The sequence below is a fragment of the Myotis lucifugus genome, unplaced genomic scaffold (genome assembly GCF_000147115.1).
Source record: "Myotis lucifugus unplaced genomic scaffold, Myoluc2.0 scaffold_137, whole genome shotgun sequence".
NCBI classification, from domain to species: domain Eukaryota; kingdom Metazoa; phylum Chordata; class Mammalia; order Chiroptera; family Vespertilionidae; genus Myotis; species Myotis lucifugus.
In genome coordinates this window covers 3,138,709-3,155,405 of record NW_005871185.1, presented here as the reverse complement: position 1 = coordinate 3,155,405, position 16,697 = coordinate 3,138,709, and the positions used below count along the sequence as shown (strand labels likewise).

The 16,697-nt window shown below is 41.8% G+C and overlaps 1 protein-coding gene and 1 pseudogene across 1 annotated transcript in view; one reads left to right on the top strand and one right to left on the bottom strand.

Moving 5' to 3' along the window:
- Positions 1-16,697, top strand: part of CFAP44 (cilia and flagella associated protein 44) — a 102,870-nt gene that overhangs the window by 54,119 nt on the left and 32,054 nt on the right. The window contains 4 exon segments of the mRNA XM_023758706.1: positions 1,350-1,405; positions 1,955-2,117; positions 3,720-3,850; positions 13,684-13,880. Of these exon segments, the coding sequence (XP_023614474.1) occupies positions 1,350-1,405; positions 1,955-2,117; positions 3,720-3,850; positions 13,684-13,880 (547 nt within the window).
- Positions 15,360-16,099, bottom strand: LOC102428610 (annotated as a pseudogene).

Here is a 16,697-nt window from a genome sequence, read left to right as displayed (position 1 = left end):
TTTTTGTGCACCGGGCCTCTAGTCCTATCTAATAATAGACAAACATGGTAATTAACCATACCTCCGCTACGCTTCCCATTGGCTAATCAGGGTAATATGAAAAATAACAGCCAACCGAGATGGTGGCCGGCAGCCATGCAGCTGAAGCTAACATGAGGCTTGGTTGTCCCGGCGATGGAGGAAGCCAAGATTCCCCACCTGCCCCAGCCCAGCTCTGAGCTCTGGATGCAACAGTGTTGCAATTATAGAAGCTAAAAAACCCCCAGGTCTTGCTTTCAGACAGCTCGCCTCGGAGCTGGAGCTGCTATAAAGTTTCAATTACAGACGGCAATTAATCACAGAATACAAAAAAAGAATAAAAGGAGAGACTGGGAGCTTCAGTTGCAGGCTTGGCCTGCCTGAAAACAGCCATCAGCCCCTCATCCAGGATGGCCAGGCACCCCAGTGGGGACCCCCACCCTGAAGAGGGTGCGGGCAGCCTGAAAGCAGCCATCAGCCCCTCACCCAGGCTGGCCAGGCACCCAAGCGGGACCCCCACCCTGATCTGGGACACCATTCAGGGCAAACCAGCCGGCCCCCACCCGTGCACCAGGCCTCTATCCTATATAATAAAAGGGTAATATGCAAACTGACCCTAACAGCAAAAAGACTGGGAATGACTGGTCACTATGACACACACTGACCACCAGGGGATAGACGCTCAATGCAGGAGCTGCCCTCTGGTGGTCAGTGAACTCCCACATGGAGCAGTACAGCGGTGGTGGTGGTGGGAGCCTCTCCTGCCTCCTTAGCAGCGCTAAGTATGTCCGACTGCAGCTTTGGTCTGCTCCCTGCTGGCAAGTGGACATCCTCCGATGGCTGCCGGGCTGCCAGAGGGATGTCTGATTGCCATCTTAGGCCCAATCCCCCGGGGATCGGGCCTAAGCCAGCAGGTGGTCATCCCCTGAGGGGTCCCAGACTGGGAGAGGGCACAGGCCGGGCTGAGGGACCTTCCCCCCTTCCCCCGAGTGCACAAATTTTTGTGCACCGGGCCTCTAGTTTTAAAATAAATGACTGTGAAAAATTGTGTATTTGTTAATACATGAATACTAGTAATTCACATTTGAAGGGGTAATATAGTGATATTAACATTTTGCATACATATGATTTTCAAGACTTTCTCTACTTACCCCTTTAAATGAAACAGGAACAAATGCAATATTTTCCTTAGTTTATTTTTTGTGAAAATACTTTCCAGGACTACAGTTGCTAGAAACTGGCAGGGGAAAACCCCTCAATTTACTATGTTTAGATATTTTAAGGGAAATATGCAATTTAAAAGGATTAACATTTTATTCCTCATTCTACAGTTTGGAATTGAAACAGAGCCAATTCCAGAAGATATTGAAGATCCCAAAGCCTACAGGTATGGGAATCCTATGTAATAAAAGCATAATATGCAAATCGACTGAATGGTGGAACGATGGGTCAGCGGGGCCGGCTGGCATGTGCCAGTGGGCAGAGGGAGGGGATGGTGATGGGCAGCGGTGACCAGCGGCGGTGGAGGGGCGATGCGGGGGGCAGGGCTGTCCCCAGATCGGCCCACGGGGGTGGCCTCCTGCAGTGGGGTGATTCAGGGTGAGGCTGGCCAGCTCCATCCCTTGATCAGCCTGCCTGGTTGCCTCCCACAGAGGAAGGCCAGGCTGTGGCTTAGGCCCGCTACCCGTGAGCGCTCCCGGACTGCAAGAGGGTGCAGGCCAGGCTGAGGGTCTCCCCCGCCCCCCGCCAGTGCACACATTTTCATGCACTGTGCCTTTGGTTTTTGATAAATACCTACTAAGCCTGAGCTTTTGCAAAACAAACCAATATGTCACAGAAGTTGACTAAGCTAAATAAATTTCCAAATATTTAATACTAATTTTCTCTGTGCTGTTTCTGTATCCTAATTTGTTGGTCTTTCAAATTTTGTTTTCAGTATAGAGAATGCCAGAAGAAAAAGAGAACATGACAAGTTAATGAAAGAAGTGGAAGAAATGAAGGCCAAGAAGAGAGAACAACTCAAAGCTTTGAGGAATCGATATCAGAAACTGTTAGAAATGAATGAAGAATTACCAAAGCATATGCAGTTTCAACGGACAGTAAGTCAAAAATAAATTTGGCCAATGTGTTGGCAGCCACTAAACTACTGTAGCACTTGTCACACAACTTAGTTTGGATGCAGAAGAACCTCTTAAATACAAAGTTTACTTCTGGATTTAGCTACCTTTCCTTTTTTGTGTGTGTAACAAGATACAAATATAGGTTTGAATCTGGTTATCAACTCTTTATCATATGCAGTGAAGATATCTAACTATTGTATATACATGATCTGGTTCTTGGTGCTTCCATTTCCATAATTCATCAGACCTGTTGAAAAGATAATACCTGCTTTATCCACAAAATTTCTGACTTAGTTTATGTGTAGCTATGGTGGTGAACACTGAATTGTTTAAGGTAATTTTGTATTGATTTTTTTTTCTTTTGTGACTTACTGCAAAACTCCATCTACTTGCCAGTGATTCTTTTTTTCATTTTGTTGTTGTTGTTAATCGTCACCCGAGGATATTTTCCATTGATTTTTAGGGAGAGTGGAAGAGAGAGGGAAAGACAGAGAGAAACATCGATGTGAGAGAAATACACTGACTGGTTGCCTCCCGCATGAGCTGGGGCGGGGAGGAGCCTGCAAGCGAGGTTCGTGCCCTTGCCCGGAATAGAACGCAGGACCCTTTGGTCTGCAGGCCAGTGCTTCATCCACGAGCCAAACCAGTTGGGGCTTTTTTTTTTTTTTTTCCATTTTGTACTTCTTCCTTAATGGAAGTACTGTCAAGCACCTTATCAAATAAAAACCCAGAATTTATCATCCTGACTATATCCGTGGTTTGCCCAGTCCTGTCATTCTAGAGGCACTTAATCGATTTCATATAAAAATGCTTGGGTGAGATCATAATGGTTAACTCACTTTGGTTAAAAGATGTCTATGCTCTTTCAGTAAGAAAAAGGTAGACACTTGGCAGAATATGGGTGACAAAATTCAAAATAAAGGACAACTGAGGCAAGATCTGTAGCTAACACCTAACACACATCATGACTTAAACCTCCAGCTCCTCTGGAAAGAATAATTGCTACTCCCAATTTAGTGTGAACAAAGTACCTGAAATTTTATAGGCGTGAAGGTAGGAAACATGAGGCCTCTAAGTATCTTTATGGGGAAAATAACCCCCTTGGTAACCAGAACTTGGTGATGTTAAGAAGATGCCAAAGACTTTGCTATCGTTCCAGGGTAGGGTCACGTGGGAGGAGATGTTCAGCTAAGGAGCTAATGGTCAGCTGTGCCCAGTCCAGCTGGTAGCAGTAGTTGCTTTAGAATGGAGTAGTTGCTTTAAAACTCTGTGAAGCTCCGGAGTATTTTTTTAAACTTTATATACTCTTTAAATATTCTGTTACCATTCATTATTTTTATTGTGAGAAGATCGTTTAGTACATAACTTCATTTGCATCATTGTGAACTATTTTTGAGAACTGTTTTCTATTTTTTGTGGAAGATCAAAAGTATGTTATTTCCTTCTAGAATGGAGAGTGTTTATGATATTTGGGAGAGAGTAATGATGAGGCAGGAAATTGAGGACACAACTTAAAATATATATATATGGTATAGGATTAATAAAGTACCCATTTTGATGAACAAATATACCTATCTGCAGGATTTTAATATAGATGCCAAAATTCGTGCTGAGATGAACAGAATAACAGCTCATAAGATTCATCAAGTGGAAAAGGAATTAGCTTGGGAAAAAGAGAAACATGATCTTGGCCTAAAGAAGCTAGAGAAAAGGTAGGATCCATATTTCTTGCAACTTCAGATGTTTGAGAGCATATATTTGAATAAAATAGTTTGCAGGGACTTAATCAAAATGGTCAGATAAGAGGTCCTCTGAAATATACACTAACTCTTGAAATCTCAAGAAATCTTCTTGTCATTCCTACTAATAACTTCCTGAGCTTTCTGCTCACTCCTTGCTAGTTTAAATCTGAGAAATTAGTTTAACAATTAGATACAAACCCAATTATGTAATATATATTTACTTTGTTTTTAACAAATTATTTTTTCTCTAATTGATAAAATAGCATGTAAATATTAAAAAACAAAACAAAAAATAAAATAGAACCAAAGGACTTATGATGAAAGACAACTTCCTGTCTTATCCATTTATCCCTCTCATGTACCAGTTTGACAGGGAAAATTACTTTTCTTTTTAAGATATAATTTACATGCAGTAAACTGCATAAATATTTTTTTAATCCTCACCCAAGGATATGTTTATTGATTTGAAAGAGGAAGGGAGGAAGGATAGAAGGAAGGAGGGAGGAGAGAGAGGGAGAGAGAACGAAAGAAAGAGAGAAACATTGATTGGTTGCCTCTCATATACACTCTGACCTGGGATTGAACCTGCAACCTAGTTGTGTGCCCTGACCAAGAATCAAACCCACAACCTTCTGGTATATGGGATGATGCTCTAACTAAGCCACCCAGCCAGGGTTGAAATGCATAAATCTTAATTGAACAGCTTGATAAATTTTTACAGATGTATAAACAAATATATCTGATACCCAGATTAAGAACATATATATAGCACTCCAGAACGTTCTCTCCTGATCCCTCCCAGTAAGAATTTAATCTCCAAAAATGAATGTTTACCGCCATAGATTAGTTTTGTCTGAACTTCATATGAATGAAATGTTGCAGTATGAACTCTTTGGTATCTGACTTCTTTACTTGGTGTCATGCCTCAGGTTATCCATGTTGTTGCAGGTAGCAGTAGCTCATTCTTTTTCTTGCGTTGTAATATTCTATTAAATGGTAACGCCACAATTTATTTATGCATTTAACTGTTGATAAATAGTTGTTTCTTCTATGTTTTACTAATTTGAGTAATGGGACTATGAACATTCTTGTGCCTTTTTTAAAATTTTTTTTTGGTGGACATACACACTTATTTCTGTTTGCTATATAACCAAGGGTGGAACTGCTGGGTCCGAAGTTATATGCATGTTTAACTTGATTAGACACTGCCAGACAGTTTTCTAAAGTGGTTCAACCAATTTTAAAAAAAATATATTTTATTGATTTTTTACAGAGAGGAAGGGAGAGAGATAGAGAGCCAGAAACATCGATGAGAGAGAAACATCGATCAGCTGCCTCCTGCACATCTCCTACTGGGGATGTGCCCGCAACCCAGGTACATGCCCTTGACCGGAATCGAACCTGGGACCTTTCAGTCCGCAAGCCGATGCTCCATCCACTGAGCCAAACCGGTTTCGGCGCGGTTCAACCAATTTATATGCTGGTCCTCAACGTGTGAGAATTCTAATTGATCCCCTTGTATTGGTTCCCTAGGGCTTCCATGACAAAGTACCATAGATTGGTTGATTTTTAACAACTGGTATTTACAAACTGATAGTTGTGGAGGCTGGAAGTCCAAGATCAAAGTGTTGATTAAGTTGTTTTTAACTGAGAGAGGGGAAGGAGAATCAGTTCCGTGCCCGTCTCTGAAATTCTGGTGGTTTGTCAGGAATCAGTGGTGTAGATGCATCACTCCACGCTGCTGCCTTCATGTGGTGGACTCTCTGCGTCTCTTCCTATAACCTTCCCTCTGGGCATGTCCACATTACCTTTCTTTTGTTTATAAGGACACTAGTCATGCTAGAACCCCATCTAATCACCTTATTTCAACTTGAATACTTCTGCCAAGACTCTACTTTCCAGATAGTCATATTCTGAGGGACTGGGAGTTAGTACTTTAACGTCTTTTTGAAGGACACATTCAACCCATAATACTCATGCTTTTCATCTCTTGGTATTGTCATATGTTTAAATTCTAGCCACTGGCCTTTCCCTAAAGAGTAATGATTTTCATCCCCCTTTCCTACACTTATGGTTATTTATGTGGTCTCTTTTGCTACATGATTATTCAAGTCTTTTGTTTATTCTAAAAATTGTGTTGTAGGAGTTATTGGCATATTCTGGATATGAGTCTTTTGTCATATATATGACATGTACCTATGACACATGTATATATATGACCCATATATATATGAGTGTGTGTGTGTGTGTGTACACACACACACACACACACACACACACACACACACACACAGTGAGTGGCCAGATTATTCTGATCGGCCAGATTATTATGACCACCCCCATCAGTACTTCGTTGGGCCACTTTTTGACTTCAATACTGCGGCGATTTTTCTTGGCATGGACTCCATGAAATGTTGAAAGGTGATGCGAGGAATCTGACACCATGCCTGATGAATAGCACTGTCCAGTTCTGTGAGATTCGATGGTTGTGGAACTAGCTGCCTGATGGCTCTTCTAACTTTGTCCCACAAATGCTCACTTGGATTGAGATCTGGTGATTATGGGGGCCACCTAAGCAAGGTAAAGTCTCCCTCATGTTCTTGAAACCACTCCTGCATAATACGAGCACCAGGGCATGGTGGTTGTCTTGTTGGAAGAAGCCATCTCCATTGGGATACGCCATCAACATGATAGGATGAACTTGATAAGCAATGATACTTAGGAATGTTGTGCTATTCAGACGTTTATAATGATCTGGCCCTCTAGCAACTTCAGTGGGAAATTATAGCTAATTTGCCTACAAATGTCAGGTGGTCATAATAATCTGGCCACTCAGTATGTGTATGTGTGTGTATGTGTGTATGTGTATGTAAAATATCTTGCTCTAGTCTGGTTGGATTTTCATTCTCATTATTGTGCCTTTTGAACAGAAGTTTTTAATTTCAAAGAGTTCAATTTATCGTTTCTTTTCAATTTATTAATATTTCATTAATTCTTTTACCACTAGTTAGAGCTTTCATGCTGTTGTTAGAAAACTTTGTCTGTTCCCAATTCATGAGATAATTCTCCTATGTTTTCTTTATTGTTTCCATTCTCTATCTTGAATAATTCTAATGGGTATTGTAAGATACAGGACAAGTCATAGATTCATAACTGGGAAGGTCATGGTGTGTAGTCACATTCACACTCCAGGCGTATAACTTCTTTAGTAAAAGGCTTATTTTTGCTGTAAGCAAGCCCTGCCCATTGTTTCTTTGCATCTAGCTTAGCACACCTTTGAAATTGCCCCCTTTCAGACCCCTCCTTCTAAAGTGTGACCACATTCAAGAAAGCACATGATCCCCACTTAGCTTTCTCCCACCTTCGTGTAATCCCCCCTAATCTCATGCTTATCAAAGAAACTGCAAACTGTCATTGTCTAAAGCATTTATTTCAATCTGTTGAGATCTTGCTTCCAGGCATATCTTCTATTTGGCTCAAATAAATTTTTGTAAAAAAAAAAGAGAGAGATTGAGTGTCATTTGTTTCTATATGGACATGAGCATTACAAATCCCATTTGTTTCTAATTGACTCAGTGTCATTTGCTGAAGAAACTATTCTTTCCTCACTAGATTGTAGGGATGCCACCGTTAACTGTATGTATGTGATTCTGTTCCTAAACTCTTCTTTCTATTCCATTGGCATATCTTTATTAATCTAGTCTCACATTGTTTTATTCTTGACTTCTGATATTATTACTCCTCTGGCTTTGTTTTTCATCTTCAATATTGCTTAGGTTCTTTGCATAGAATCAACTTGTCAATTTTCACAAAGCATGCTAATATTTTTTAATTGAAATTCATTGAATCTGTAGATCAATTTAGACATAATGGACATTTAAACAATATTGACTTTTACAATCCATAAACATGATATATCATTAAACATCTCTTCATATATCATTAAACATCTCTTCATATGTCATTTTAACATCTCTTCTAGTGGTGGCAACCATTAATCTAAATAACATATTTCTGTGAATTTATTACTAATCATTATTTATTGACTTCATAGTATGATTTTTAAAAAAATATATTTTATTGATATTTAACAGAGAGGAAGGGAGAGGGATAGAGAGTTAGAAACATTGATGAGAGAGAAACATCGATCAGCTGCCTCCTGCACACCTCCCACTGAGGATGTGCCTGCAACCAAGGTACATGCCCTTGACTGGAATCGAACCTGGGACCTTTCAGTCCACAGGCCGACGCTCTATCCACTGAGCCAAACCAGTTAGGGCATAGTATGATGATTTTGATCACCTTAATTACTAGGTGTACTGGTTAATAATGCAGATTTTTTTCAATGGATGGAGTTACACGTATGTTGATATATATGCGATTTAATATGTATACTATTTTGTTGTATTGACAACAAGCTTCAAAACTTATATGTCAAATTTGCTGAAGGTGTTAACATCATAGATATTTTTACGCTTAAAAATGTCGAATTTCGTGCCAAAATAAGAGCATTTGCGGGAAGTTTTAATTCATTATTTTGAAGAAAAGTGCTACTGAAAGTTACCATATACTTCGGGAAGCTTATGGTTAACATGCTCCATCTCAAGATACTTGTGAACGCTGGTTTAAACGCTTTAAAAGTGATGATTTTGATGTGAAAGACAAAGAACGTTCGGGTCAAGCAAAAAAGTTTGAAGACCAACAATGACAAGCATTATTGGATGAAGATGCATGTCAAACTCAAAAACAACTTGCAGAAAGATTAAACGTTGCTCAGCAAACAATTTTCGATCGTTTACAAGCAATGGGAAAGATTTTAAAGAAAGGAAAATGGGTGCCACATCAACTGAACGAAAGACAAATGAAAAACCGAAAAGTCATCAGTAAAATGTTGCTTCAATGACATGAAATAAAGTCTTTTTTGCATCGAATTGTGACTGGTGATGAAAAGTGGATTTATTTTGAGAATTCCAAACGCATAAAATCTGCATTATTAACTGGTTAATGCTTGATCTGCATTATTAATTGGTTAACGCTTGATCTGCATTATTAATCGGTTAGTGCTTAATCCTCATTATTAACTGGTTAACAATTAATCCACATTATTAACCAGGTAATGCTTAGTCCACATTATTAACCGGTTAACAATTAGTAGTACTCATGCTTTTTTCTACCTTCTTGAATATATAAAACATATTTTAATAACTAAAGTCCTTCTCTGCTAGTTATATCATCTGTGTCATTTCTGGGCCTGCATCCATTAATTGATATTTTCCTCTTTAATTTGGATCATATTTTTCTTCTACTTTGCCTGCCTAAAAATTTTTAATTGGATGCCAGACATTGTAAATTTTACATTGCTCTTGATCTTTGTTCTGAAATTTAATGAAGTTACTTGAAAATAGCTTGGTTTTTAATTTTTTATTTTTTTGAGGCTGGCTTTCCATTTTTGTTAGGTGGGATCAGGCAGCCTTTAGTCTATAGCTAATTTCCCCCCACTGCTAAGATAAAATACTTCTGAGTACTCTACCCTACATCCTATGTGTTATAAGTCTTGTGAAAACACAAGCTATTTCAAACTGTGTGTGGGGGTGGGGGTGGGGGTGGGTGGGTCTGGGGATTATTCTACCTGCTCCCTTCCCCAGCCTCAGGTGACTCCTCACATGTTATGTGCTGATCAGACGCACCTGAAGGCTGGAAGGGAGGCCTCTGCAGGACCCCAGAGCTCTCCCTGTGCAGCAGTCTCCTCTCTGGAACTCTGCCCTGTTAATTATGGTCCTTGTTACCTGGCATTAATCCCTGAATATTTTAATTCTTGGATAATATTTGAATATATTTATGTCCCTAAATTATATCTATATTGCTACTCACCAAGAGATGAAAGAAGGAAGTTCTTCTCAGGAAGAACCCTCAACATAGTATCCTATGTTTGGCTTTAATACTCATAACATATTCGTAAATGTATTTATATGGCAAGTATTAATTAACCGGTTAATGCTTAAACTCAGGTATATAAGCAATATTTCTAGTCTTTATTTTATTTGACTCTGGGCTCCTATTCTACCAGGTAGACAAGAAAGTCAGTTTTAGTACCACTGAGGCTTGTTGCCCCAGCCTGCCTGCTTTTTCAGTTCTTTGAATCTATGGTTTCTGTGCTCTGCTGGAGCAGGCAGTCTTTGGTGAGGCTCCCAGGATGGAATATACTTGCCGCCATCACCCTTGAGGCCTGCATCTTCCCAGATGCTGTCAGAAGCAGGGGACCAGTGCCCACAGCTCTAGGACCCAGTTTGCCCATCCAAACCTCTTCCTGGCCACTTTCCTTGCCCTCAAATACTTGTTCCCTTAACTCCCTGCTTCCCCACCCTGGTCCCAGCCCCTGAACCTCCATAGGCTGGTGTCTTTAATAAAAATATGGAGGGAAATAATAATTGGAATCCTATCTGATTGGAATGGGGGAGAGGATAAAGTTGTACCACTGAATAACACAGTATTGCCAGTGTTTTCATCTTCACCAATCTCACAGGCCAAATAGAATAACTCTTGGTTGAGTAATTTACATTCTTTTTGTCTTAAAAAATACATTTTTATTGAAGAGAGAGAGAGAGAGAGAGAGAGAGAGAGAGAGAGAGAGAGAAACTTTGATTGGCTGCCTCCCACTGGGGATAGAGTCCCCAACCAGGGCATGTTTCCTGATTGGGAACTGAACTGGCGACCTCTTGGTGCATAAGACAATGCTCAATCAACTGAGCCACACAGGCCAGGGCCATTTTACATTCTTTTGATTATTGATGAAGTTGACCATTTCTTTTCATGTCTATAGCTCTTTTATCTTTATTCTTAGAATTGCCTGTTCAGATTTCTTGTTCATTTTTTTGGAGTTTTGTTTATTTCCCCCCTTATTTTTAGTGATAGTCTCTATTTCTTTAAGTATTTACCATTTATTATACAGATTATACTTTCTCCTACTCTGCCATTTGCCTTAAACTTTGTTCATATTTTTCTAACTGTGCAGAAGTTTTAAATTTTGATATGTTCAAAACTATCCATATTTTTCTTCATGTTTTATCTGGGTCTCATGGAAAGACTAAAATTTAAAAAGTAAAATAACTCCCATGGGTAAGAAGATAAAGAGAATAAGTTTTATAGAGATGAGAAAGACACTATGCTATGAGAGAAAATGGAAAATTAAAAAGAATAACTCATTTTAAAAGGAGAAATAGAGTTAAAAAGGTTACAAGGATTGAGTTAGAAAAACAGCAAGAAAGGCAAACAAGCTAGGAATAACTGCTGTATACGTAAATAAGTTAAACTCTAAAATTAAAACAAGAGGGGATAATTATTAATTAGGCCAAAAAGCACAACAATTTAATTGATGAAGGACTTTAAAAGGTAAATCTCTATGGGCTATATGAGAAAGATGTACTAGAAAGTAATATGAATTTCTGAGCTTAATGATTTTTATAGAGGCAAATAGGGTAATATGATATAGACTAAGGCCTGATGCACAAAGATTCATGCAAGAATGGGCCTTCCTTCCCCTGGCTGCCAGCACTGCCTTCGCTCAGGCCGGAGCTGCCTTTCCACCTTCTCACACTGCCCAGAGGCCTGGAGCGACTGGGGCGGTGCAGAATGCCTGCGTCGTCGCCATGATGACGATGCAAGCGTTCGGCCCTGCACCGACCCCCACCACTCGGTGCGTACATATGCAAATTAACCCACCATCTTTGTTGGGTTAATTTGCATACTCACTCCTGATTGGCTGGTGGGTGTTGCAAAGGTGCGGTCAATTTGCATCTTTCTCTTTTATTAGTAGAGCTATGAGATATGTGATATATATCCATCTCACTATTATTTTTATATGTAATATCCGATCTAATAAAAGAGAAACATGGTAATTAGCCGTACATCCGCTACCCTTCCCATTGGCTAATCAGGGCGATATGCAAATTAAATGCCAGCCAAGATGGCGGCCGGCAGCCATGCACTGAAGCGAACAGGGAGGCTTGCTTGCTCCAGTGACTGCAGACTCCAATGTTCCCCGCCTGACTTTCCGGCCTCTCAGCTGCAACTCTAAGCAACTATGTTGCAAATATAGAAGCTAAACAAAACCCCAGAAACCTGCTTTAGTCAGCCGGGCTTCAGCCAGCCGGACTGCAACATTGTATCAAATACAGAAGGTAAACAAAGGCCAGAAACCTGCTTTCAGCAGCAGAGGCCTCAGAGCTAAAGCTGGCCCAGAATAAAAAAGAAAAAAAGAAAAAAGGAGCAGTTGGGAGCTTCAGTCACCCGCCAGCCTGAAAACGGCCCTCAGCCCCTCAGCCAGGCTGGCCAGGCACCCCAGTGAGGACCCCCACCCTGATCCAGGACACCCTTCAGGGCAAACCAGCCGGCCCCTACCCGTGCACCAGGCCTCTATTCTATATAGTAAAAGGGTAATATGCCTCCCGGCACCGGGATCAGCGGAGCCACGAGGCCTCCCGGCACCGGGATCAGCGTGACAGGGCAGTGCCCAAACCCCCTGATCACCCTGCGGCTCTGTGTGTGACAGGGGGCGGGGCCACAACCTCCCTATCCACCCTGCTCTGTTCGTGACAGGGGAAGGTGCCCCAACCCCCGATCAGCCCTGCTCTGTGCCTGATAGGGGGGAGCTCCCCAATCCCCTGATCGCCCTGCGGCTCTGTGTGTGACAGGGTGCGGCGCCCCAACCCCCTGATCGGCCCTGCTCTGTGTGTGACAGGGTGCAGCGCCCCAACCCCCTGATTGGCCCTGCTCTGTGTGTGACAGGGGGCGGTGCCCCAACTCCCCTATTGGCCCTACTCTGTGAGTGACAGGAGGGAGCTCCTCAACCCCCTGATTGGCCCTGCTCTGTGCGTGACAGGGGGTGGCGCTGCAACTTCCCTATCGACCCTGCCTTGAGTGTGACAGGGGGCGGTGCCCCAACCCCCCAATCGGCTGTACCCTGAGCGTGACTAGGGGTGGCATCGCAACCTCCCGATCCACCCTGCTCTGTGCATGACAGGGGGCAGCGCCCCAACTCCCCAATCAGCCCTGCTCTGAGCCCGACCAGGGGCTGCACCTAGGGATTGGGCCTGCCCTCTGCCACCCGGGAGCAGGCCTAAGCCAGCAGGTCATTTTCTCCTGAGGGGTCTCAGACTGCTAGAGGGCACAGGATGGGCTGAGGAACCCCCCTCCCCCTGAGTGCACAAATTTTTGTGCACCAGGCCTCTAGTCTATATTATAAAAAGCCAGTGGCTCTAATGCTGGAACGCCGGAACAACCAAACAACTGGTCACCAGGAGGTGCATTGATGAGTCCCACGGCAGCGGCAGGAGGGACTCTGGGTCCCGCGGTAGTGGTGGCGGGACTCTGGGTCTCGTGCCATTTCGTGTGCTGAACCTCTAGTATGAGATATAATAAGATATATGTATATATAATGTGAGTTAATATATAGGGAGGTAGATTACATTTTCTCAGTTTGATGTCATCCATTTACCATTAAACTACAGTTAGCTTGAAAATTTTTTTTAATTTTCTACACATTAGCAAAACAGTGGTATTATACTGATTAATAATGGGTTGTTTGAAAGAAATTTCTACTTGCTCTTTAACCAAGCCTTATCCAATTTCCATGACCTCCTTGTTGGTATATGCATGGTAAAATTTTGGATGCAGTGTGCTATGATGTATTTATAAGCATAGTGTATTGCAGTCTTGCTTTATTACCTAACCATCATGTAGAATGATTAAAATGGTGTAAACGATTAAAACGGTGGCTATTGCAGATGCTTGTTTTCTTTTTTCAGGTTTCGTGACTCACTGGAAGGTGATACTATCGTGGTTCATGCCATACAAAGCGATCACAAGATAACCTCCTATAGGCTCGTGAAGCCCTCCAAGTATTTCAAATCCAAACGGCCAAGTCAGTCCGACAGAAGGGCCAGCAAAATGGAGAGGTTTGAAAAAGAAGGAACTGGAAGAAAGGATAGCCAGAAAGAGACAGGTAACCTAAATGACCAGAAGGCTTTTCAATCTTCACTTAAACTTTGACAACCGGATTGTATGTTTGTAGGCAGAACATTGGAAAGCCTTTTGGTGGCTTGAGCTCAGTCTCTTGTCTCCCGTCCTTTATTTCTTTGGAATAAATAATCAAAAGGAACTTTGTATGGCTGGGAAGGAGAGACCAAGTTTCACCAGCAAATGCTCCAACCAACTTTCCTATTCGATACAGGCTGTGCAAGAAAACCCACCCTGGTCATGTGACTGAGAGGATACGAGTACCGGATGCTTCCAGCCTCCACCAACTTTTATTTTATTTATTATTTATTTTTATTTTTGGTTAATCCTCACCATAGGATATTTTTCCATTGATTTTTTTTTAGAGAGAGTGGAAGGGAAGGGGAGAGGCAGAGAGAGAGAAACATCCATGTGAGAGAGATACTTCGGTTGGCTGCCTCTCACATGCCAACCAGGGCCAGGGATGGATCCTGCAACCCGGGCATGTGCCCTTGACCAGAATCGAACCCAGGACCCATCAGTCTGCAGGCCAACGCTCTATCTATGAGCCAAACCATATCCACCTATTTTTAAATCTAGGATTTCCCCAGATGCTAGTTTCAAGGCATTCTTTCTTCCCAGGTTCCTGGACTCTGCCTCAGAGTGTGGGGCTAGAATACAGTATTTCAAACTGTTTTCGAAGAGCACGTGCCTTAAACAGAACACTGAGCTGAGAATGAAGATGTGACAGCAGTGCCCCTAATTCCTGTGATCTGCCTCTTGTAACTGCCCACGGGGTGACTGCAAATGACTAGAAGGAAGACAGGAACTCAGGGCACGGTGTGGAGAGCCAGGCGACAACCAGTAAAGGGCTCTGTAGCCGGCCAGGTCTGGCTGTGCCTGTGATACAGTCCGGGCATTGAAGCTGGTTTATCCGCTGCATTGAGAAACCTTTAGCAGCTCTTTTCTGCCTCTAGGATAAATTCTGAAGCCATTATCCCAGTACTGTTTCCCACAGTGTATCCCTATTCTGTTTCCTGTTAACGGTGCATTCCCACGCTTGTATTTTTAGTCTATTGCCCTGCTTGCTGCTCCCTAATTATGCCTGATGCTTCCACATGCAGGCTCCTGCTAGAGTGACCAATTCACTCTTTTCTCTGAATTCTGTCAGTTCATGGGAATCCAGACTGAATTATACTTTAAAAAAATAAAACCTTTTCATGACCATCCAGGCCACATAGACTCTTTCTTTTTCTGTACTCTTAAATATTTGAAATATGACACGGTGAGTTATAACTATATGACCATCTCATTAACATTTCTCATGCATCTCTAAATTATATCTCTAGCTTGAACATGAATTGAGTAATTCCCCCAGTAGATACTTATTAATTGATAAATCCAATAACTCCCCCTGGAGGAAGCAGTTTTTATTAATGTTATCTCCAGAAACCAGAGAGACTGCGTACCCACTTTCAGTCACCCCCTATCCCTTTAGGGGAAGAGGTATAAATTGCCTTTTGGTTTTCTGAAGCCCTAGTCTTTCCCCTCCCCATGTAGGCTTAGAAATTCAGTAGCAATATTGTTTTGAGGTGGTTGTTGTTTTCAGCAATGCCTGCTGCAGCTACATAGTAACGGTAGGTGAAGGAGTGTGGGGGAGCAGTTAGATGAGTAAGCAGAGGGATGCACAGGAAAACAGGAACATAGCCTGTCAAAGGGCTCTCTGTCCAGTCTCACTGGCTTGATCCTCCATTGGTTGTATTTCTCTTTATGCTGAATCACACCTTTCTGAATCTCATCTGGGATTTCCACTGCCAGCTGTGGACCCAGAGCCATGAGATGAGCTAGTCCTGGTCCACAAAGGCTTAAAGTGAGCAGTCAGACATATTTTGCCACCCCTATACTTATCTTTGCTGTTTTTCCATCCAGTTCTGGGACTGCAATTTCTGGAGCAGTAGTGGGATATGGATAGGAATTTCAAACTTGATGTCAAACTCATTTGAGGAGATCGTGAATGTACCGGCATTTTCCATACCACCCAGTCCTTTCCCTGTGGGACTGCAGTGGGAACCAATCATTGTCCGAGTTCTCATTTTCCACATGAAGGACGAGAGACTGATATTCCTCCTTGAGTCACGGCACCCACAGCTCCTGATCTCGAGTTTGGCATTAAGTGTTCAACACCAGGATGTCAGACACGACATGCCAGGAGGTCTTGTCTGTCATCTTGAACAAGGGCCTAAAACTAATAACTTTAAAATTATAGCTTTGATTGTATGTTTCTGATCAGTTTTTAAATTAGCCACAGACCCCTGCAGTTGGCATATATCATCACCTCAGATTATACATCTCAAATAGGACTCACTCTCGCCTTCCCTTACTGAGATATCACAAGCATTCCTTCCCAGCTTCCCCACATACAGGGTGTTCCCCAAAATTGTGTACATATACTTTAACAGCTGATAGCTCAATTTTGACAATGAGATGTATTTTAATAAACACTGCCTTTATAGTTATTCAAAGTGTGTGTATACATTTTCTGGGACACCCTGTATGTGTCACTGGCCCATCATTATGTATCTCTCTGTTTAATATACATGTTTTATCTTGCCAGCTTTTCAATAAGCAAACATTGTAACTTAGATCTCCTTATTTTGGTATTGTAAAATACTTATGATGGGGTTGAATTCATGGCAGTTGCTTAATACTGTGAGTTACAGATTCATTATATTATCTGGATTTTTAAAAATGTGATAGGTTGAAAACAATGTTTGAGAATTTCATTTTGATGTTTCAAAGAGATTGACAAAAATGTCGACTCTCT